Here is a 25,321-nt window from a genome sequence, read left to right on the forward strand (position 1 = left end):
CTATTCCTAAAAACCCCAAATGGTCCCTTAATAGGTTCTTCTGAAACCCTGAAGGATGTGTCATTTGTGCAAGGTGATCAAAATAGAGACCTAAAACCGTTGACCACACAGAAAGAAAAGAGGATTCGAAAAACTAGAAACAAACAAGCAATCTGGATTCGCTAACCAAAACCATTGGACTGTTAAAATGTATCCTATTTTTGAGCGGGCAGGAAAAAAACAGGACCCCCAAAGTCAGTCAATCTCCCCCAGAAATTGAGTTGGATAGAACCACTATTAACGCCTGCAGTTCCAATTGTGAATTCCACAAACAAGGAAGAGGGGCAGACTACCGTAAACATCGCTAAAGCACATCAGTTCAAAGGTATGAGAAGATTGCTTAGGATATTAAAGTGTAGTCCCCTTTGACATCTTAACAAAGGAAATCACCCTCAATTTTAAATTGAGTACTAAACTCCCAAGAAACAGCTAATTGGAAAACAACACAATGTAATGCCCACTTTTTTACTTTGAAAATAATGTATGATATCTAAAATCAAACAAACTATCATTTTATCCCACATATAATTTTAAGGGAACTTTCGATACATTGAATAGAGGCAATATCATCAAGTTGCTGTCAGCAGTGGAGAAACTTCAACAGGTTAGATCATCTAATATTTGGGCAATTCAATTCATACAAAGTGAACAAAATCATGGAAATGAAAACACATTGTAACATTTGCCTACTGGGGAATTAAAGTAACCGCTGTAGATCCAGCACCTTGTCCATACATTTTAAACCCTGTTTATGTTAATGATCCAGTGTGTGTTACGTCGCAATCTGGATTTCAGGGACATAACAATTCAGTGATACCAGCAACAGGCTCTGTGTTAAAAAACATAGTAGACACATATAACAACATATATTGAAAGACATTCAAAACCAAAATCTAACCATAAGCTTTTTCCCTAGCACTGTTAGAAGCTGCAGAGAGGTAAATATCAAGTCTCAGGAAGGTCACACTGATCAATTAAAACCACCTGCCAGATTCAATATATGTTGTTGGAATATAAATGGATTAGCAAGTATTACACAAGAGGAGGATGTAGTAAAATTCTATCAAACCTTTGATATCCTTGCCTTTCAGGAATCATGGCCCAAAAACTCATTTTCACTCATAGGATTTATTGAATGTCACGGATTAGCTACAAGATTGTTCGTCAAAGGGTGGACTAAGGGAGGTTTGGCCATCTATTCTGCAATCACTTTAAATTGCAATATTGTACCACTGAATCTCCCTCAGTCTTGGCTTAATGAAATAATTGGAAAGACACAGTTTCGGATCCATTAATGGTCCTCAAATATATATACACCTGGACTGAGTGCAAAAAAAGATTGATCAAGAAACTGAAAGACAAATATTTGGGACCTAAACACTAGTCATCGATATCCCAGCTTGTTCCTAACTGGTGATTTCAATGTTAAGCTACTTGCTTCTGGTGTAGATTTGGAACAGGTGTACATTTTAAATGAAATACGGAAAGTTTTGTTGCAACTCAGACACACAAAAAAAGCAAGTTAGGAGAAGTGCTATTGGATATTTGTCAGCAATTCTATTTTAGTTTCCTAAATGGGCAGTGCAAGGATGACTAACCAGCAGCCTACACTCAAATTATGTCAAACGCAAGGTCAGTATCATACTATACTCTTGTGAGTTTGAACATTTTCCACATGATTTCTATTTTCCAAATATGCCCAAAAGAGGGGAGTGATTACCTACCACAAATAAAAAAAAAAAAGCCCAAAAACCTGGAAGAAGCCAGAGTCAGCACAATCTTATGTTTTCTCCTTAAAAGATTGAAATGGAAAGAAACAAACATAATGCCTATCATAAGTTTCTTCAAATTGTTTCTTCAAACATGGTTACATTGGGAAGATGCCTCATGGATGTTGGTGAATGCTTAGTTCTCTTGCATGGGAACGTTCTTGGAAAAAGTTACACCTCCCAACAGCCACAAAAGCATATAATTTCTGTCTTGTTTAATGGAATCATCAAATGGTTCATTAAATTGTTAATGGGTGAAATGTATAAACTAAACAAGGAAACAAAAGCTTATTGGAAACTTCTAATATCTACCATACAAGTTTCAGAAACTATGGCTAATTAGGATTACGTATTAGGCAATAATAAAAGCCAAATATGATAATGTAAGTCACAAATGGTTAACACTACAACACATAGGTTGGCAGGGAATTCCGAAAACTTGTTGAAAGTTTATTATTGCGCTAACCTGTAGGGGGCACAGGGCGCATACTGCAAAGATCTCAGAATTATTCTGGATAAAATATGTAGATAACCTTTATGGGTCAACAAATTCCAAGGTTTGTGTGTTTGACAACACACAAATTCAACCAGACATTCATCTCTCCCCTTATACCACAATACAGATTCAACAGATCACTAAAGAAGCCAAAAATGACGGGCACCTGGTCCAAACGACCTTCTAACAGTATTGTACAAAACAGATCTGGAGTTCTGGTCAGTTATAAGTATATATTATTTAATACCTGTCTAGAAGCTAATATTATACCGGATTCTTGGAGAGACACCATACTTCACCCTATCTACAAAAGTGGTAAGAGACGATCCAACCATTTATATGTTGAGTGCCCTTATTTACATAGAGGCAAGGTTTTTTGCTAGCCTTTTACTGAGGACTTAAAGGAGTGGGTCTCAGCGAGATCTTTGATTCCACAAAACTAAACTTGTTTTCAAATAGGCAATGCCACTGCAACAAACCTAATGGCACTTGGAGTTGTTAACCAAGACTTATCCATATTTAGTAGTCATTTTCATTATCAACTAAAATACACCTGATATTTTCCAACTATTAAGCAACAATCAAACTCACTGTTAACCGCATTTAAGTCAACGGAATCCAATTTGAGAGGTCCATTGCTTATTCCTATACTCAAGACAATTGAGGTCAAATTAATGCCATCAATTACATGCAACTCAGAAATAATGTGAGAATGAGAAAGCAACCTATTAGATACAATCACGGCTAACTTTTTTTAGGTGTCTTTTTAACTGCAGCCGAGTACCACACAGATATGCCTGGAATTCAGCTTAGTTAATCAAGTGCTGTCATGCCAAAGCACATTCGTTAAATTCTGTAAATATATTTTTTTTTAAACTGGAACAAGCACCCAGTAGCTCTTTGGCCTCGCTTATTTGGGTCAAAGTTGGTTTTGAAAAAATTAAATACCCCATGGGGTAATTACCATCCAACTGAGCACTTTAGGTCACAACTTGTGAAGGACCTCCGGGGCTTCAGTATTCTCTTTTAAGCAAGCTTTAAACAGGTCAGTCAGGCTTGCCTTGTACCTTCAGGACAAGAATCAATTTGCCAAAAAACCTTATTGATGGATGGTTATAAATAACTATGGCCGCTTAAAACCACAGTCTTATTTTAGTACCATGTTTTCTTACTACACTAAGGCAAAATTAATGAGATTAAGGATGGGTGCTCTCCCAACAAAAGAAATAACTCTGTATTGGAAGTGCACTTGGTTAACACAATCCTGTTAGTTCTGTGGATACAAAGAGGAAACTCTAATTCACATCTTATCTGTTTCTCCAGATCTGTTGGATGCAAGTTTGTATCGCCTATGTAAACACTTTAACACTCTACAAATCTAATCATGTAGGCAAGCTGTGCTTCACTGCCCAAGTAGGGACCGAAAACAAGATGACAAGAAATTGTGTCGCTGCTAGAAAAAATCGTACTTATTCCCCATGAGTTTGGACATCGATAGGGTTGATGTACATTGGCACTTTTTGCACTAATATTGTAATATACGCGATCACAACCATTTGAATAAAAATTGATATAAATCTTCTACATTAGTTTAATGATCTCAGCCCTGCCACACATATTTTAACTGCTCATTTTGTTTATGAATGTTGTATTAGACGCCTTCATAGTGTCATGAATTGAATCTGCTCTTTTTAATGAATGTGTTTTTCTTATACCGGTTTTTATAATTACAGTTTGATGTACTTGCGATGGTTCTTATTAACTATATGCAAGAAAATCAGTCGGTACCAGTGCAGTCTCTTCACATGGCACACTGGTGCCTGTTACTTAGTTCTGACTACTAGTTCCTGCTTCACATACTTCCAGATGGTGCTCCCTTGTCCCACTGCTGAATTGTATTCCCTACTCACACTGTTGGTCACTGCTACCTCTACACACAGCCTGTGCTGCCGTTCCATGTGTCTCACCAGTGTTACCCGGTGATGCCTTCCAAACCTGCTGGTCAGTGCTAGCTCTCTATCCATTCTTGCTTCCTGTCGGCAGCAGCTTCCTGTTTTGATCTGTTGTCTGTCTTGTGCTCACCATTCTTAATGCTGCCTTTACCACCACTTGCCAGCTAGAGCAAGGGCTAGGGAAGGTATCAGATGAGTGGGTTTCACAGGATCTGGGAAATCCACAGTGTACCTCTTGTCAATGTGTCTAAGAGGGATGGACTTTCTTATGAAGGAATTAGTGTGAAACTGACCTGGCCTTCATTCATAGCTCCATAGTAACCCTTGTTAAAAGTCTCACCCCAATTTCCCCATGTTTGCTTAGAAAAGTGACAGTTCCTTACTAAATATCCTGCTGGGCAGTGTGTTTTAATGAACACTTTGAGTTGAACTTTAGACATTGTCATTTACATCTTAGATCAGCCCACATTTGATTGGTTCTCTCGCCCCATTTTATCAGTTTCTGTGTCCGGCATCCCTCCACTTCTTTATGGAGTCCCTGTATTCCAGTACGGGGGGCTATTATCTCTCTCTCCCTATTTACTTGTGTTCTTGTGTCCACTCATACTTTTAATACAAACTTGTTTTATATTGTTTCTTAATGAACGGAATTGTATTGTATTGCCCCGTTTGAATGGTTTTAATTAACTATCAAATCAAGATTTTACAACACTTATGCCCACTACTGTGTCTCTCATTCTTTCTTCCTGTTTCAAGCCTCTCGCCTCCCCTGACTGCTATTCTGGTCTGGTGCACTGACACCCCGCCCTGTGCTTTTGCCTTTTTTTAAAGTTTTATCTAGGACCTGGGAACTGCTCTACCTGACCACTTGCTTAGATGTATATGCATGTAATCACAAGCATACTTTACTTTACCTTTCAAAAATGTCCATCTGCCATCTTCCAACTTTAAATGAATAATAAAGTATAACATAAAGGTGCTACACAGCCCATGCATGTATGATGGTTATCTATCAGTGGGTGTTCTTGTACTTTATCATGTTATACTCCAACAGGGCTGTTGTTTGTGCCCTCTTGGAGTGATTGTTTGTGAATAAGTATAACGAAAACTATTCAAATGTATTCCTCATGCCAGCAAGTATACACATACTTATAAGCAGGTGGCCATCTTTCAGTGGTATTTGCCATAAGTAATCGCAAAACAAATAAGCACTAGCAAATCAATAACTTTGTGCCTCAGTGTATTAGGATACACCTATTGGTCTAGAAGCCAGGCTGTCTAGGAGGGGTAGCTGTAGGCAGAGCAGCCAAGGCTGAACTAGGAGACATGCAAAGCTCTTGCAATACCACTGTAGTCACACATTACTTACACACAAAGACAATACTCAGTGTTACCAAAAGTAAAGGTACTTTATTTTAGTGACACAATGCCAAAAATTGTTTAGAGGCTATATTCCCTTAGGAGGTAAGTAATGCACATAACATATACACCAGTAACCAAAAACAGGTAAGTAAATAGTCAGAAAATAGTGCAAATCCCTCGGTTTTTCTAGAGCAGGATGAAGACCGGCAGTCCTCAGAGTGTGCACAACCTGGAAACTGTTGCAGTTACTGACAGGAGCTAGAGTTACAGAGTTGAAGTAGCCTTCTTGGATACTTTGTGGCAGTTGTAGAGTTCCTGGAGCAGTTCTGCGGTTGATTCAATGGTAGAAGGTGAAGCAGAGGTTGCAGAGGAGTCCTACTGGAAACTTGCAAAACTGAATCGGAGGAAACACCCAGAGGAGAGACCCAAAATAGCCCTGAGAGGGGGATTTGTCACCTAACCTGGTAAGCACCTATCAGGAGGGGTCTCTGACGTTACCTGCTGGCACAGGCCACTCAGATGCTCCCAGAGTTCCCTGACCATCCTGAAAACAAGATGGCAGAACATAGGGAACCTCTGGAGGGACAGGGGAGTGGTCACTCCCCTTTCCTTTGTCCAGTTTTGGGCCAGAGCAGCAACTGGTGGGGTCCCTGAACTGGTGTAGACTGGATTATGCAAGTAGGGCACCGTTTGTGCCCTTCAGAGCATTTCCAGGTGCTCTGGGAGGATAACCCGCCCATGTCTGTAACAGCCATTTCCAATAGGAGAGAGTGTAACACCCCTCTCCTAAAGGAAATGCATTGTTCTGCCTTCCTCGGACTGAGCTGCTCAAGCCCCAGGAGGGCAGAAGCCTGTCTGTGAGGTGGCAGCAGCTGGGGCTGCAGTGGAAACCTCGGAGAGCTGGTTTGGCAGTACTGGGGGTCCATGGGGGAGCCCCAGGGTGAATGGAATTGCTTCCCCACCCCCCAAATACCACAATAAGATTGGAGGTACAATTTCTCAATCTTAGACACTTCACATGGCCATATTCTGGGTTACCATTGTGAAGCTATCTATATGTATTGACCTATATGTAGTGCACACTTATAATGGCGTTCCGGCACTCACGAAGTCTGGGAAATTGGTCCTGGACAACATGGGGGCACCTTTGCTAGTGCAAGGGTACCCTCACACAGTAACTTTGCACCTAGCCTTCAGTAAATGAAGGTTGGACATATAGGTGACCTAGTCACCTAGTGCAGGGAAAAAATGGCTGTGAAATAGTGTGTGCACTATTTCACTCAGGTTGCAGTGGCAGTCCTGAATAAGTGTTTGTATGAGTTCCTTATGGGTGGCAAAAGAAATGCTGCAGCCCATAAGGATCTCCTGGAACCCCAATACCCTGAGTACCTAGGTACAATATACTAGGGACTTATAAGGTGGGTTCCAGTATGCCAACTTGATGTGCATTATTGGGCTACCAGTATGTAAGTACAAATGTGGAATCAGAGAGAGCATAAGCACTGGAGTTCTGGTTAGCAGGACTCCAGTGACACAGTCAAGCATACTGACAAAACAGTAAAACATACTGATGTGGGCCACAAACTGTGACCACTGGGGTCCTGACTAGCAGGATCCCAGTGAGACAGTAAAAAAACACTGACAAACAGGCCAAAAATGGGGGTAGCCATGCTAGAAAGAGGCTACTTTCTCACACCTCACAACAGAAATGTTTGCTCAACTCCAGAATCTTTGGCTACTTTGTAGATAAAATTGAGTCACAAAGTTGGTACCACTGTAATCCATTCAATGTCTAATTGTCTCTTCTCTGGTACATAAAATGCAATTTTCTGTTTTACTGCAGGTCATTGCAAACTAGGTTTTATCACAAAAGACAGTGGAGTGAGGCAGCTATTCGTCAATGTGTTTGACATTTTATTTATGTCCCTCAGCTCATCTGTTCCTTCCCTGTTGCATCTTATTACGTCTTGTGCCCTGAGTCTAACCTAGTCTTCTCTTTTCAGTTTACAGGTTAGTTTATCCAGTCTCAATCTAAGAAGCTGATCTCTGCATAAAAGTGTGATACTTACCTGCCTGTGAAGAGCATGATAAAATAAAGACTGGCTTCCATAACCCTGAGTGAAGAAGGCTTTAGGTAAACCAAGCAGTAAAATAGAATTTATGAAACAGCCTGCAAAGTTGCATCACTGATTATTTTTAACCAAGTCTGAAAATTCATACCAAAGATATAATCGTGGGCACGGCTGAAGATCCATTGACTCTGATTTACAGAACAAACCTGCTTTTTTGTTATTTCTTGAAACCAATATAGCTTTCTTTTTCTTAAGGGATATGAATCAGGCTAAAATGAAGCCAAACGTGCATTTTAAGATGGAGCTGTAGGACATGGAAACAAATGGTTTATTTAAAGAAAAGTCACCCTTGTTACCAACTAAATACTCACCTGCCAAAGGCTGAAAATGATACTACACATTTATGATGTACAACAAACCAACCTGGTCATCATCCTCTGGACACATCCAATGAGTATTTGTCTCAACTCCTTCTGCTGTTTTTGGGCAAAGTGAACAAGCCTGTCTCAGCACCTTCCTTTTTCTGCATTCAAAAATTAGGGTGTGTTGTGACTGCTGCTTTCAGTAGGACTAAGTGTCCATAGACTTGCTGTAATTAGCCAGAGCAGGCTGAGGATGAGGAAAATCTTAGTTTGCTGCTGCAACAGACAAGTTAGTAAATAAGCACTTGCAAGTATTTTTTAGCAGCCAGAGATTTCTGTGGATCCCTGAAACTTGCCTACCAACACCAAAAGCATGTTGCACCATGACTTTATTGGAAACTCTAGTGAGATTTGGGTTACACGAACTATTGTAATAAGTAATTTTATTTTGTATCTTTTGTAGAACATCAGCTGTCCTGGGAAGTGACACAATTTTGTACCAGTTGGCTTACTCTTTACCACTTTTGCAAACGTTATGCAAGCCTCAAAAGGTCGAAGGAAACGGAAGGGACCCAGTTCAGGTCTTCCTAACCCTGTGCTGCGTTCCTCTGCCCAAAAGGAAGCCTCTGAGGTGAATGATTTTGAGCCTGACGAGCTGACTAGTACTGTGGGCGTGTCCAGCACCATCGAGACTCACCTTCCAACAATCTCTGTAGCCACAAGCCATACCGAATCTGTACCGGAGATTGAAATCAAGTTGGAATCTAGTGACGAAGATGATGAGAAATGCAGGCGGAAGTTCAAAGGTCCACAGGTGTTGCATGCTTTTGAGCAAGAAGAGACAGAGAAAGCTAAAGCAAACACAGTTTCTCACCGTGGTAGCAGGTGGAGAAATAATTCATATGTTGAAATAGAACAAAGTCCTTCTGAAATGGACGGATCACTTGGGGAACTAAAAGATCCTGCTGATATCCATGTATGTCCTCTAGCAAAGCCACCTGGTACTAAAGGAAGAAAGTCCATCTCAGAGGTATGGCTGTTCTTTTACCCTGACCCAACAGATGTAAGCATAGCCAATTGCAGCCTCTGTGGGCTGAGTATGCGGCGTGTGAAGCATGGCGCATACTTTGCCACAGCCCCCCTAAGGCGCCATTTAGAAGCTAAGCACCCAATGGAGTGGGGACAAAGGGATGAAATGAATCAGGAGATGGTAGAAGGTGGACGGGATGAAGAGGAAGAAGTGGAAGGACAGGATGAAGGTGACCATGACCCAAGAGAGTTGTTTCTGCCAGCCTATGCTGGGCAACATCAAATGCTTAATGCTCCTTCAACATCCTTGGCTCCTATGCATGAGAATGCTGTTCCCACCAATGACTATAGCAGTGAATCCAGTGAAGAGAATGAGGAAGACGAAGGAAAAGAAAGTACTGGATCCCTTAGCACAGAAGTCCTCCCAGAATCTCAAGTGGAAAAGGGCAGTGAGAGAAGAGTCGGCAGGCCTGCCAAAAGTCAGGGTAGAGGTTCCAAAGCAAGTGCCAAATGCCCCAGAAAAACTAGGGACTTAGGAAAAGCTTTCCTTGGCATTTCGGAGGTAGAGAGCCCAGACACAGCGAGTTCTAATATTCCCAGTCATCCACTCGTCCCTCCTGGGACCAAGAGGAGAAAATCCACCTCTGCCGTCTGGCAGTTCTTCTACATAGATTGCACTAACATATGCCGAGCTATTTGCACTCTCTGCGAAGTAAGTGTCAGTCGTGGAAAGCAGGGTGGCCATTTTGGTACTTCTGCTTTAATGCGCCATTTAGAAGGTAAGCACCCACAGGAGTGGGCAAAGGGAAGGATAGTTAAATCTAAGACCACTAATGAGCCAGAAGTTGAGGAGGAGGAAGAACAGGAAGATGAGCAGTTGGAGGAAATGTTTCCAGCATCACCCATCACATGTACTGCTTTAGATCCCTTGTGTTATGATCCCCAGTCACAATCCTCCACTGTGTCTCCAAGTACGCCTCCCGCTGCTGATGATGACACTGGGGAAGGTGAGCTGTCTCTGCGGCGTAAAAGGAAGCACAATGACTCTGGTGGCACAACATTATCAACAAAATGTAAGGTCATGGTGCCAGAAAAGGCAGATGTCAATGGCAAGTATACCCCAAATCACCCTAGAGCTCAGTCCTGGAACAGGAGCATTGCAGAGCTTCTGTGTGGCATGGCACTACCCTATTCCTTTATCTCCTCAGGGCCTTTCCACAAGTTCATGGCTAGGGCTGACCCAAGGTACAGAATGCCTTCCAGAACTTTCTTTTCAAAAAAGGCAGTCCCTCAGCTCTATGAAGCTGTATGTGAGAGTGTCATCCATGAGCTGCAGTGTTCTGAAGGCCCTCGCGTGCATCTTACGGCTCACATGTGGACCAATGATTCTTTGGTAGACTACATGGCAATCACTGCACACTGGGCTGCTTTTACAGCAGATGCAGAGCTAACCAACACAAGAAAGCATGCAGTGCTGTGCATTAAAGGATTTCAGAAGGATCCAACAGAAGAATCAATTCAGCAAGCATTGGCAGAGCAAATTACCACCTGGCTTATCCCCAGTTCTCTGAGCCATGGATTTGTCCTATCAAACAGTGGTTTAAAGGTTGAATGTGCCATTCAAGGAGCAGATTACACATACATTCCATGCTTTGCACACTGCTTAAATACAGTGGTCATGGATTTCTTACAGGACAATCATCAGATTGCAAATATGCTTGGTGTGGCCCGTAAGATCTGCAGCCACTTTTTCCACTCTGCAAAGGCAAGGCAAACACTGACAGAACTTCAGCAACAAAATGGCCTTCCTAGACATCCGCTAAAGCAAGAGACAGTGCCCCACTGGAACTCCACTTATTACATGTTAGAGCGGCTCTTGGAGCAACAGAAAGCTGTCCATGAATACATTGGCAAGCAACAGATTGGAACCAATGATGTGGTGCTGACATCTACTTACTGGAACCTGATATCTACCGTTGTGGCTCTTCTGCAGCCTTTTGAAATGGCCACACGTGAAGTGAGCGCAAATAATGCCTCTTTGAGCCAGGTGCTGCCAGAGGTCCGATACCTTTATATTTTTCTGAAACAGATCCGGGGCCATTTTGGAAATCTAGGTGATGGAAGTGCCATTGCTCTTGCAGATAGCTTATCACTCAAGCTGTCTTCAGACTGCCGAATAAATGAAATGTTTAATCGGGAAGAATATGTGCTTGCCACGTTACTTGACCCACGTTTCAAAGGGAAAATTGAGGCCATACTCCCTCTTGGTGCGGATATTGATCACTGGAAGCAAGTGACTGTGAAGAAAGTTAAAGAAATCATGTTAGCCAGCAGTGCTCCCCCACCACCACCATCTTTCCCATCCACATCTTTTGTGTTAAACAGACCTACCAGTGGTTCCCAGACTGTGAAAGAATCATTTTCTGACTCTGAAATAGAGCTAGGTGTTGAAAAGATGTGTGAGGGAGAAAAGGGGTTTGGGGATGCAACATCTAGTTGGCAAAAGGGCAGGGTTGTTCCACCATTAATCCAGAAGGAGAAGACGTTGATTGAGCATCTAGAGAGCGTAGGTCTTTTGGCATCAAAGGGCAGTGGAGCCTCCCTATCAACAGAGAGTCACTCGGCTTGCATCATGGTAGAGAAATATCTTCATGATAACAAGACAGTTGGAGCAAAGGAAGATCCACTGACCTACTGGGAAAAGAGACGCAGTACTTGGCCAGCTCTGACCAAATTGGCCATTCTGTACTTGAGCTGTCCGCCATCCAGTGTTTTTTCAGAGAATGTCTTCAGTGCTGCGGAAGGGCTGGTAACCAAACAGAAATCCACCCTTGAGGTTGAGGGGGTGGAACACCTCCTGTTCCTCAAAGCCAACTTAGTGAGCTTCCCTGACTATACACCACCCCCGCTGATCTTCTGTTCAGAAAACGAATTGGAGCAGAGTGGTTGTGAGGAGGAGTAACAACTAACAGACTGACATTTTTGTTTACTGGTCTTAATCTGGCTTTTTTTGCTCTCCAGTTTGTCACTTTCGGTGCATTGCCAGAAAAAAAACATATACTACAGTGGACTCTTATCCACTTGGAGAGATGCTTGACAAATCCAGGAGGAATCTTGCTTGACTCTTCGTTGATGTTCATCCAATAGTTGCATCTTCTCCTGCAGCAAGGTGGACATGCAGCATTTGAAGATTCCTTCTTCTGTGTAAAGCCTATCCATGACTAAACTGCAGCATTGACTGGTCTGCTTTTTAATTGTTTACATTATTTCTGTTTTTAGACACAAAAAATGTATACTACACTGTGTGTATGGGCTTACCCTTTTAATGTTATTTTACTATGGTTGAAAAAGGCCTGAGCAGAAGCCCTTCTCCAAGAGCTTCAGCACATTGTCAAATGGTTAGGGACCATTTAAATGACAGTTCTTGGTCAAAAGTTTTTCAAAGTTTGTGTTTTAGATCTTTCTTTTCTCCCTTTGATAACTGAGCATCTTCTTATTGACCCTACTTCTTACCGGTGATTAATTTCAAATGTAAATAGGGATTTTTGTTTTGTAAACCAAACGATTCTTCTGATTGTGTTGCCCTTTTATTAGGCCAATACCATCAACAAAAAAGATAGGCTTGACTGGTAGGTATTGTTCATCTTTTTCCAATAACCTGTTTAAATTTGTAGCTTCAGAAGCAGCATGCAAGTCAGAGCTAATATTATTGCTCTTTGATTTGAAGACATCATATAAGATAAAAACATTTGTTATTTACCATTTTGAAAGAAAATATTCTCAATAAAGTTCTGTCCTTTAATGAAACGCAAACTGTAATTGGCCATTAAAGGCCATTTGCAGTGCTCCCCCCTTCCTTAGCTTTTATTCCCTACCTCCAACATTAGTGAGTAAAATAGTGCCTCTTTTGTGATATGAGTATTGTTTATTAAGACAAAAAGCCCATAAAGAATTAACAAAATACATTTGCTATCAAGCATAGTACAACTGCACACTAAACCAGAGCATACATATGATATAGTATAATAAGTTGACTATTTACAATTTTAAAGAATTAATGGCAACCGGAAACAACAGCAACCATACAATATTCAATCAAAAAACAACAAATGGAATACATTGCACCTTCTGTGTGTATTAAAATGGAAGATACCTGGATGCAAAAATGTAAATCTTTTGTCATAAAATAAGCAACAAGTTAACATAATATGTGCAGGATCAGAAAGAACATTCATTCCACAACTGCCTTTCTGTATTCCCCCTCCCCACCTTAACTACTGCCGACGACTCACTCACCATCCATTCAGGATTTACTCTAACCACGAGCTTCAATATTTCACTGTGCTGTTTGGAATTAGAAAGATCACCAAAATACTTAAAAACACCTTTCTAATTTCGTAGAGGAAAGGACGAAATGCACTGAAGATTTCCCTTCCAAGTAAAACAGATCTCTGAACAGATTATTCCACAAAGAAATACGTTTACTTAAAAATTAAGAAAGTGGATAGTTCAATCCAAAATAAACTTTTAATGTTTTCCTTTCTTACACACACCATCATGCATATGTTTTAAGAAGGACTGCGAAAGGGCTCACACTGCTTGACCATTCATCAATCCATACCTGAAAGATGAGTGGCTTCTGAACTGTTTGACTGCATCACAAATCTCTAGAGACGGGATCCTGATGATGATTGCAATCTGGAGAGTCCCAGTTGTAGAAGTGCCCTCTAAACTTTGATCCAAGAAAAGTTGATTTGAAATATTTTTTTGCTTCTGTTAAAAAAAAAAAAAAAAAAAAAAAAAAACTAAGTACATTTATCCCTAGAAACTCCACCAAATAAAATAAGAGTTAGTCCTAGTCTTATAAGCCTTTACTAAAGTGATAAACTATGCTGCTTGTTGAAGCTTATTAATCTTGACATGAAAGCCATGAATCTGGAATGCAGAAAGAGTATACAAAAAAAGAATCCCAAGATTTTTTTAACTGGACTTGCATATAAACCACTGCCACAAGAAAATGGTTACCTCTTTTTCAAAAACAGTTTTTTTTTTTTTCTTCACTTTTGTCAAGTTGCTGTTTACACACTACTTGGAAAGCGTATTGATTTGGCATTGAAAGCCAATAGGTGCCTGATCTAAAATGGCCAGAATTATTGGCATGAAGCATTGTTCCAGTGTAATGTTTGAAGCCGAGGTGGAAAACAGTTTGCCAGTCATCTGCCAAAAATAAGCATTTCATCTTCAAATGTAGCTGTAGACCTCTACATGCCTTCAAAATAGTTTTTTAAATATATTGAACATTGAATATGGACATTGCTGATGCTCTAGTTTCTTGTCCATGTCTAAGATGTAAATTGATTTTTGTTATTCCTAGAGGTTATAAGGGTGAGTGTGGAGTATTTCAAAACTCAGTTCATATTCAGTTATCTATAGATGTTAAAACTGCCCCAGGGAGCCTGCAGACCTTGCCTTTTATCGAGAAATGTGTAAAATAGGAGTCTTCCAAATGGAGTTGATTCCTAAAGACCTATTTTAGCTTATAGTTACCCATCCATTTATCAATATTTTGTTTTGCAGCTTCTGTACTATTGACAGTATCTTATTTTGTATTTGTTCTCAATACACACTGAATATGTTTCCAACTGTGAGTCCTCTCTTCTCTTCATTATTGTTCAGGTTCTATGTGTTCATGTAGTCACCCATATTAGCAGAGCCATGTGGATTTATAGTTATGGACTGTATATTTTTCTGATTGTTTAGGTATGTTCTCTGCTCTGCCATAGAAGAGGTAATGAATGGACTGAATCTAAAAATAGTTCTCCCTTTCTAAGAAGCTGAAGTTTCCGGTTTGGTGAGTCAGAAACTTGAGAACAGAAGCTAAGAGCAGAAAAGAATACCACTGTCCATCGATTCTAGGTTACTGAGTGGTCACAAATTTATAAAATCTGAACCCAAGTGGAAGCACTTGTGTGCTGGGATAAAAAAAACTCTATACACACATATGCATCTTAATATTGCACCTTCCTTGTAGTCATGAGAAAGGTATTCAAGCAGGATAGCAAAATTAGAGTAAGTGTGAGTAAGCAGCACACATATGAATATATTCTTGGTACTTGTAATATAGTTGAGTTATGCTGTTTGAGCATCAACTGGGGGCAGATTCTCTGAAGTTGAAAAAAAACTTTGCTGGAAGGGCATGCTCCCAGTACTGTCCTCGTTGATTAACGACATTCCTTTTCCAGTCATTGTTGGGCGAGTTGTCCGTGATGTTTGTGACTGAAAGGTAGTTAGGCAATCCTTATAATGAATACTGCCTCTGCCTGTGGGAACACAAAAACCAGGCCATGCTGGAAGCTCAATGATTTACTAAGTAACTACCCTTCTGGCTTTGGCTTTCAAGGGGTAGTGAAGAATTACCCTTAGTGGTGTTGGGCAAGAGCATACACTTTAAGCACCTTATGTATCTGTCAAAATAAATATTTTTCTTGCTGATATGATTTTTATTTCTGTTAAGATAATATGTATATTCAGAGATATTCTGGAACTGGTTGGTTGCTCATTTTTATTTGTACAGATCAAGAGATGCAGTGAAATAACTAATCCCCACTGCACAGCACAGCTTCCACTTGTAAGGGTTCTTTAGTGCACAGTTTGATACCTGCATCACGCAATGCATCAACATGGGTCTTTGCAGGAGCAGTGTATCTTTGCTGGAGCAGTGCAGATGAGACTGCAATGTTCAGAAGTGGGCTAATAGTTCTTGAGTTGCAGGTTGGACATGAAGCAGTAGTCTGGGCCAGGTCAGAGTACAGAGCAAGGGCAGGTACAGGGGCCCAACTGTTGGAGCGGACTGTTTATGCCCGGTGCAAAGTATGCAAAGTATTCCACTGACTGAGAATAGCCACAGTCTGGGATTAAATGCAGAAGTGCGTGGTGGAGATGATGATTGGTTGCTCTTGTAGTAATAGAGCAGCACTGTTTAGCACATGGGCCCCGGCATAGGAACATACCATTCTGTAACCTCACAGTTCCCAAAGGGCTACATGATTATGGTGCAAAGCAGAAGGGTGGTCATGTACGGTGCAGAACAAGTCTGATAAAGTTAGATGCTATGAGACATGTTGTGTAGAATGTGACTATATTTTTCAAAGGAACCACCAGAGGCAGCGTGGACAACAGTGGCTCACTTTGCAGGTTCACAGGAAGAGAATAAAATGTTAAACGGTTCTACAGTGGTTTTGTGACTCCATACTAACATTCCATATGGAACGTCACGAAGCCGGCTCTGTTACTAGCAGCATGACGTCCCAAAAAACTAAGTTAATTCCCCTCTTCAAACAAAGCTACACAACAAAAGAGATTACTTAGGAGGGTTTAAAACCTAATGCTACGACTATATAATTACCTGAACCATCATAAAAACTGAAACCTTGAATTCACCCAAACATAATAAACCCATTATGTGTCTAAAAGAAAATTACTAGATATCTTAAACACCTATTAGATCTCAAGAAAAAGTAAACTTTTATCTTAAAACAATAAAAACTAATAAACATTATTTATGCACAATTAATATTGTGATTACCAGAATACATATTTAAATATTGATAAGACACAACAAGATCACATCTCCTGTAACTATGTGGTAAGTTATGCTTTCTCATACTTTTGTTTACAGGCAGAGATTTTTTACAATCACTGTGAACACCACCATTACCATAATCTTTGTTTTACAGTTTGATTTACATCAATACTCTTATCCTTCTCTGTGTTCTTGTCATAATGTTGAGGGTGAACTTTATCAATTTTTGAACAGTTCCACTAATGGCCACCTTCAACTTTGACCGCATTCCCACACGTTTTCTCAACTTTAGCTGGTATCGAAAAGTTTGATTCTCCTTTTTAGATGTGAGCATTTCTTAATTCTCACAAAATCTGCACCAGGTATATTTTTTCAGAAACTCTCTTCCTCATATCATAGTACTTCTTTTGTTTACATTGAGCAAGAGTAACATTTTGTCTCACAAGACCATCCGTACTTGCTACATCCACTTTTTGTTTCAGCTGTTTTGCCATCCACTCAGGCCTACAATCAATAGCTGATCTCTTACCTATGGGTAGTTCAAAAGGAGAAACTTGAGTAGAAGATTGGAGTGTGGTTCTATAAAACCACAACATGGTTTGTACTGCAGTGTTAATTTCAAACTTATTCTGTAAAGTCCAACGCGCCCACTCCCCCCAACTCTATTAAAGTGCTCAACAAGACCATTTGTTTGGGGGTGTTATACCAAGCTCCTGAGGTGTTTGTTTTGTGCTACTATTTTTAAGAAATTCCTGTACTTCATGTGAAACAAATTGTACTCTCATAGGAAACTATGCATTCCAGAAAACCTTCCCTCCTGCAAATATCTCTAAGAATTTTTTATCGCTGTTCTAGAATCTGGTTCCCCAATGAATCTTACTTCACGCCACTTAATATAGTTATCTATGACAACCAATGCATATTTATAATTACCCGGAAGTGAATTGAATAGGCCTACCAGATCAATACCTAATTTTAACCATGGTCCCACAGGAAGTTCAGTTGGGGCTAATGATGGTCTAGTTGATTTCAAAACGTTATTGCTAGTTGAACATACCACACATTCCTGACTAGTACATCACTTCTCTATCCATTTGTGGCCCCCAAAAAGTGGACCGCACTCTACGTTTCGTGAAAGTAGCTCCTAGATGCCCCTCATGAACTTGCTTAACCCCTTCGCTGCAAAGCCTTTTCCCCCTCCTGTGCCAGGCCTTTTTTTTTGGCTATTTGGGGCAGTTCGCACTTAGGCCCTCATAACTTTTTGTCCACATAAGCTAGCCAAGACAAATTTGCGTCCTTTTTTCCAACATCCTAGGGATTCTAGAGGTACCCAGACATTTGTGGGTTCGCCTGAAGGAGACCAAGAAATTAGCCAAAATACAGTGAAAATTTCGTTTATTTAAAAAACAAATGGGAAAAAGTGGCTGCAGAAGAAGGCTTGTGGTTTTTTCCCTGAAAATGGCATCAACAAAGGGTTTGCGGTGCTAAAATCACCAGCTTCCCAGCTTTCAGGAACAGGCAGACTTGAATCAGAAAACCCAATTTTTCAACACAAATTTGTCATTTTACTGGGACATACCCCATTTTGACAATTTTTTGTGGTTTTAGTCTCCTTCCAGTCAGTGACAGAAATGGGTGTGAAACCAATGCTGGATCCCAGAAACGTAAACATTTCTGAAAAGTAGATGAAATTCTGAATTCAGCAAGGGGTCATTTGTGTAGATCCTACAAGGGTTTTCTACAGAAAATAACAACTGAAAAAGAAAAATATTGAAATTGAGGTGAAAAAAACAGCAATTTTTCTCTACGTTTTACTCTGTAACGTTTTCCTGCAATGTCAGATTTTCGAAAGCAATATACTGTTACGTCTGCTGGACTCCTCTGGTTGCGGGGATATATAGGGCTTGTAGGTTCATCAAGAATCCTAGGTACCCAGAGCCAATAAATGAGCTGCACCCTGCAGTGCATTTTCATTCTATACCTGGTATACAGCAATTCATTTGCTGAAATATAAAGAGTGAAAAATAGCTATCAAGAAAACCTTTGTATTTCCAAAATGGGCACAAGATAAGGTGTTGAGGAGCAGTTGTTATTTGCACATCTCTGAATTCCGGGGTGACCATACTAGCATGTGAATTACAGGGCATTTCTCAAATACACGTCTTTTTTACACACTCTCTTATATTTGGAAGGAAAAAAGGTAGGGAAAGACAAGGGGCAATAACACTTGTTTTGCTATTCTATGTTCCCCCAAGTCTCCCGATAAAAATGATACCTCACTTGTGTGGGTAGGCCTAGCGCCCACGACAGGAAATGCCCCTAAACACAACGTGGACGCATCACAATTTTTGACAGAAAACAGAGGTGTTTTTTGCAAAGTGCCTACCTGTAGATTTTGGCCTCTAGCTCAGCCGGCACCTAGGGAAACCTACCAAACCTGTGCATTTTTTAAAACTAGAGACCTAGGAGAATCCAAGATGGGGTGACTTGTGGGGCTCTGACCAGGTTCTGTTACCCAGAATCCTTTGTAAACCTCAAAATCTGGCTAAAAAAACACGTTTTCCTCTCTTTTCGGTGACAGAAAGTTCTGGAATCTGAGATGTGCCACAAATTTCCTTCCACCCAGCGTTCCCCCAAGTCTCCTGATAAAAATGATACCTCACTTGTGTGGGTAGGCCTAGCGCCCGCGACAGGAAATGCCCCAAAACACAACGTGGACACATCACATTTTTTCACAGAGAACAGAGGTGTTTTTTGCAAAGTGCCTACCTGTGGATTTTGGCCCGGGGGGGGGGTTTGGGCAGAAATGGCCTAAAATAAATTTCCCCCCCCCCCAACCCCTCCCCGGGAGCTACCCTTGCCTACGGGGACATTGGCGCAATGGATAATTGCCCAACGATAATCTCCTTAAGCTCCAGCACCATGCAGAAAGTGGTTGAGCATTATTCCTCATTTTACACTTTCCTTCTGTTTTTAATCTTGGTCCCGGTCTTATTCCATTGATTAATTAAATTGACTCGCTCCTATTAAGACTGGGAACCAATTTTAGCTTTCACTCTCCTGCCAGGATTAGCGCCTGACCGCAACACCAGGTCTTGTAGTGTCCGCTACAACGGCTGCTACCTAAAAGATCTCCGGCAAAGAGCCCCCTTACGGGGAGCCCGTCAGACATTGCAGCGCCGGTCTGACGAGGAGCTACCCGATGATGAAGCATGGCATCCTCTCGGATGTGTGAGGGCTCTTGCTCCTGAACTTTAATGTTCCCCCAGTGATTATATTTTTCCATTTGGAACAATGTACACCTTTTTTGTATGTTCAGTTAATTGGGAGACCGTACACTGGACCAACTAATCTCCCAGTCCCTCCCTTTGTTGAAACCTTTTTGTAGCCATATAAATTTTGCCCTGTATGCGCCTGGGTTTGAAACACAAAATATCCTCAAAGTACCACGCTAGATCTTGTTTCCGTCCTTCGTAGGACACGGGTGAACAATCAGAAGGTATCCGGGTTTTGTTCCCCAAGGTTTGATGGAAAAATTCTTTAGTGATCATAGCAATATGTGCGCCTGAATCAACCATGAAATGATCATTGTGCCACCTTCCATTAGATCAAGGTAGTGGTCTACACAATCTGAGGGATCATCTCTTTTTACTTCATCTTGACCTTTAGCTAATACCGTATCCTGCATTTCATATACTAGATCTTCACGCTCCTCTCCTCTCCCATCTTTTCTGGTTTTGCTGCAACCTTGGCTTTAGTACGATTATTGCTTTGCCAAATTTTTCAAAATGACCCACTTTGCTGCACAGTCTGCATGATGCATTTTTTGCAGGGCAAGGTTTTCCTCCTCCTTTGTGATAGGGATTGCCACATCTAAAACACATGTAGGATTGGTTTTAAGAAAGAGTTGGATTGTGTACTGCCCACCATGTAGACCCTCTTCTTGTGCTCTAGGTTATCCTCCTTACATCTGAGTGGATTAACTTGCTCACTAGATTTATCTTCAAGCTCTTTGACTGACATTTCTATGCTTTTAGCAATTCTAATACATTCATTTAGTGAAAGGATGCCTAAGGAGAACAATTTCTGGCATATTGTTTATCTGTACATAGACATATAAACTGATCCCTCATCAGTTATTTGCTGAGTTTTTCAAATTGACTTTCAGCCACTAGTTTCCTTAAAGTAGAAATGTATGTGTCGGCATCTTCATTGGTTTCTGTGTCCTTTTGAAAAATGCATGTCTTGAAACAAACTGGAAGATACATCAAACCTGTTCGACAATTTCTTTATGGCTTCTTGAAATTCATCAAACTCTTCATCTAAGAGTCCAGTAGGTCAGATAGGTGTTTAAATGTAGATCTACCTTCAAAACCCAAAGAATGAAGGAGTAGAAACTTCTTCCTCTCAGGCCTGAATCTGGTTGCACCAATGGCTCCTAAGTAAGTTTCGAATGCATCAAACCATTGTTTCCATGGAATAGGTGGGTCTCTAGGAGTATCCAAAAATAGTGGTGGGGCGGCGACACAGACTTCATATCTGTGCGATACTTACCACTCTTAATGTAAAGAAAACAATAAATTTTCAGTTGTTTTGTAGAAAATTAGTCCCTGCACGACTGCCTCTTCAACACCAAATTGAAAATCAATGTCAGCCAATAAAGTGAAAGAATTACGTAAATAAGGTGTCCAAATCACCATGTATTCCTGCATGCCCTGTACTATGTTAACAGATTTTTCACTGACTGGTGGTGATGAACATAAAAATAATTCAAACAGAATACAACTTTTGTCAATGACCATGGGTTAAAAACAGTACTAGGCTTCTAATACTGGATAAATAGTGTCATAAGCTCAAATTAAAAGAAAAAAAAAATGCGTTTCTCCCTAGTATTTTTATAATTCTGCCCAATGTATTGGTCTTTAAGGAGTAGAAAATTGTGTGCGTATCACAGTGGCACGCTGCTGAAACTAAAATTACCAGTGTGCGCATCACTGTAGAATACACATGTAGCTGCAATTAGCAGTTGTATTTGAAATTTGATTTGAGCTGTGTGCATGTACAGTGGATTTCGTGTGAAGCTCACCAGCTTACACAAGTAGCGTGCATATCGCAGACAGGATTTGACAGAAACTTTTATATAATTGTAGTCCATGTTGACTTGGACAGCAAACAGCAGTCTGACTAGATAGCGTGCAAGTTTCTGATAGAGCAAGAAACGCTCCCTAGTACTGAAGCGACACTCTGGCCAACAAAACTCCTCAGTTAAAGAAGTGAATGGTAATATTTAAACGACACACTGATCAACACAACTTTAACTAGAAAAGAACAGCCTGTTAACTCGCTGCTTTAAATCCTTGGGCTTCAAACATAATGCGCCTCCAGGCGTGTCCAAACTGTGAATAATGTCTCCGTTTCCCACTTCCTCCCAAGCGATGAGGCGTCACCTAATGCGCACGTCATTTATGGATGGTCTGTATTCAAATTGTTTGTTTCCAGTTCGATGCTATGCACTGTGATAGGGTATGCTGCTGAACACATGCCCCCCAGATATATATCTGCTTTCCTGGAAATGCTGAATCATTCAGGTATGTTGCTTGTACCCGTTGTCAAATAATGTATTGGGTATGTTCTGTTGGGGGTTGGTTTCACTGCACTCATCGCCACATAAATGTGGTAAAATTAAACGCTGTGAAACATACTGTGTAGAATGTGACTTTAATTTTCAAAGAAACTATCCCATGCAGCGCAGACAACAACGGCTTACTCTGCAGATTCACAAGCGGATAATACAACGTTAAATGGTTCTACTGTGTTTTGTGACTCCATACTAACGTTCCATATGGAATGCCGCGAAGCCAGTGCTGTGTCACAAGCAGCGTGAAGTCCCAAAACACTACCAGGTTCACACAATTATCAGGGAGAGTAGAAGTGCAGCAGATGCAGGGCACAGTCACGCAAAACATCGCATGATAATCAGTTACAGAAGATGTTCTCACATAGTTGGGAAACACACTGTCTTCAGGGACCGGTCACAGAGAGAATGAAGGATAGGGTGGGGAGCAGTTCCAGGCTTCTGCTCTAAGCAGGCTTGGTGTCTCGGAGCTCCACACAGCACAATTCTCAAAGTTGAGGTTGGGCTCTGACTAAACAGGAAAAGGCCCCCAATATGTAGAGCAGCCCGCTTCCTGTGTCCTCCTGCACCAACAGCAGAGTTTCTTCCTCTGTCATGAGGTATAGTCCTGTCTAGCAGGTCAGAATTTAAAGCCAGTCCTGAGGCAGTCCACACAAGACAAACTCTCCAGCTATTTGGAATTTAATGAGTTTATATAGAATGACTAGACCCCCATTGGGTAGTAGATTGTTTTACGTAGGTGTTACAAGAACAATAGCAGTCTGTACGATATTAGAAGTATGGTGTTAACGCACTATTGGAGTGCCTTACACAGCCAGAGACAGTAGCAACCACTTAGTCAACATGAAGACGTGATTCCCACAGAATCGAACAGTAACAAAGATGAGAAAATGTTGGTTTCCTAGCAAAAGTTTAAATATGCCAATCCAGGTTATGTGAGGTATAAGCATATGAATATGATGCTGAAATAGAAGGATTTAAGTCTCTCTTGAAGAAGTCAGGTAAGGGACTCGTCCTGATGGCATATGAAAAGATGTCCTGTGTTTTGGAAACATTTGTCACAGTTTTCGTTTTTCTGAATGTAGGAGTTTCCAGTCAGACATAGGGCCTCATTACGAGTTTGGCAGGCCAACCGTTGGCCAGCCAGAACTGTGCGGAGGAGATGGCTGCGAAGCTGGAGGTCTACCCGCACCCCCAGGCCCTGTTGCAATGTTTCCCGCAGGCTGACTGGTGGAAACCTCCATATTAGGAGGTTTCTGCCTATCAGCCCAGTGGAAACAACAATCGCAGCATTGGCCTCTGCTCAGGGAGCTGAGGCAAATGCGGTCTCACAAAGGGTGCCCCACTACCCTCAGAATGCGCATTGTCTGCTTTTGCAGACAGCGTGCACTCCGAGAGTGCTGGGCCTTGGGGCCGCCAGCACAGCCTTACCACTAGCCTTTTCATGGTGGGGATCCCACCATGAAAAGGCTGGTAGAAAGGAAAGTTGTGATCAGCACGGCGATGCTGAACTCATCGCCGCCGTGGCTGAGCACAACTATGACCACCACCAACCTGTCCAAATCCATGATCCTGGCAGTGGCGGCGGTCTGACTGCCAGTGTTTTAATCTGTCTGTCGGACTGCCAGGAGTGCGACGATCCGACTTCTACCACGACTTTAGCAGTTGCAAGACTGCCAAACTCGTAATGAAGCCCGTAGTCTGTATTTTAGAGGGCACACTCACTTTCTAAGAAGATTAGTTTGTGCGAGCTAGGAGGCAGAATCCTCAGGCATAGCCTTATGAATTTTGGAAGCTCGCTTAGAAATGCCCCTGGCCTCATTGGGGGCTAGTTAAGAGTGACGAGTATAGCAGTCATGTGATTGAATCGGCTATTACTGGTGAATAGGAGAAATGTGGTGTTCAGGACTAACTTCAAATGGGCTAGGTGCATTCTGGGAATGCCCATCAGTTGTGAGTTACTATAGTCTAGTTTAGAGAGAATAATGGATTAAACTGTAGCCTTGAATTCGTCCTCTGGTAAAGAAGGCTTGATCCCCTTGAGTAGCCAATTTTGTATTGAACATCCTTCGCTACCACGTTAATGTGGATATGTAGATTTAGGCTCTAGTCAAATGAGAGCTAAGTTTTAAGTTCTCAGTCAAGCAGGACTGAAGTGTTACTTAGCTAGTTCCGACATCGTTAAGTGTGGCAAATAGAGTAGAAGGAACTCTGTTTTATGGAATGAGTCTGAGGTGGTGCTTGAACATCCTGGATTTAAGATCTCTGAGAGTCTTTGCCCGATTCACTACATCCTTTTCTGAGGAGATCTTTAAGAACTGCTGTGTACATGACTTTGTTTCACAAAAATGGAAGGGGTAGCAGAAGTGACATTACTTGCACTTAATGACTCACAAGCATAATACCACATTCTCACTCAAGCTCACTTTCATTCACTCATTCTCACTCATTCATTTTCACTGACATCCACTAATTCATTGTTGCTCAGTCGTGCACTCACTCTTACGCCATAATTCTCACTCACTTTCACTCATCACTCATTCTGACAACTTCACACTCGCTGTCACCCAGATTCACTCTGACTCAATCATACTTTCCCACTCATTCATACTCACTTTTTTATCACACTCATTATTACTCACATTCATTCTCACATTCTCTAACACTTCCTCACATTCTCTCTAACTCAGTTTCTCTTACACTCACTCAGTCTCACTAATTCTGAGCTCACTCATACTGACACTCAGTCTCGCATACTGTTACTCACAACCTGTCATTTAATCTCACTTTCACTTACACAAAATGCATACATCTAGAGATACATTTACAGATACACAAACACTCTCTCAGATACACACATTGTCACTCACAGGAACACCCAAAACATATGCTTAAAAGCGTTTTTTACTTAACTCTGCTGCCAAGGAAGGTCCCATTCCAGCTAATTGTATTCCATTTTTTTTTACACATAGTGAAAACATAAATTGTTATGTACTATTAGTTTGATAAAATACTAGCAAAAA

General features: G+C 41.2%; 1 protein-coding gene across 2 annotated transcripts in view; it reads left to right on the forward strand.

The window, feature by feature from the left end:
- LOC138261639 (zinc finger BED domain-containing protein 6-like) overlaps positions 1–14,729 on the forward strand; it is a 61,140-nt gene extending 46,411 nt beyond the window's left edge. For both annotated transcript variants that reach the window (XM_069210774.1, XM_069210775.1), the window contains exon 2: positions 7,622–14,729. In XM_069210774.1, the coding sequence (XP_069066875.1) occupies positions 8,588–12,043 (3,456 nt within the window). In that variant the 5' untranslated portion in view covers positions 7,622–8,587 and the 3' untranslated portion in view covers positions 12,044–14,729. The remainder of the gene's footprint in view (positions 1–7,621) is intronic.
- Positions 14,730–25,321: the final 10,592 nt, after the last annotated feature.

This window comes from Pleurodeles waltl, chromosome 10 (genome assembly GCF_031143425.1).
Source record: "Pleurodeles waltl isolate 20211129_DDA chromosome 10, aPleWal1.hap1.20221129, whole genome shotgun sequence".
Classification (NCBI taxonomy): domain Eukaryota; kingdom Metazoa; phylum Chordata; class Amphibia; order Caudata; family Salamandridae; genus Pleurodeles; species Pleurodeles waltl.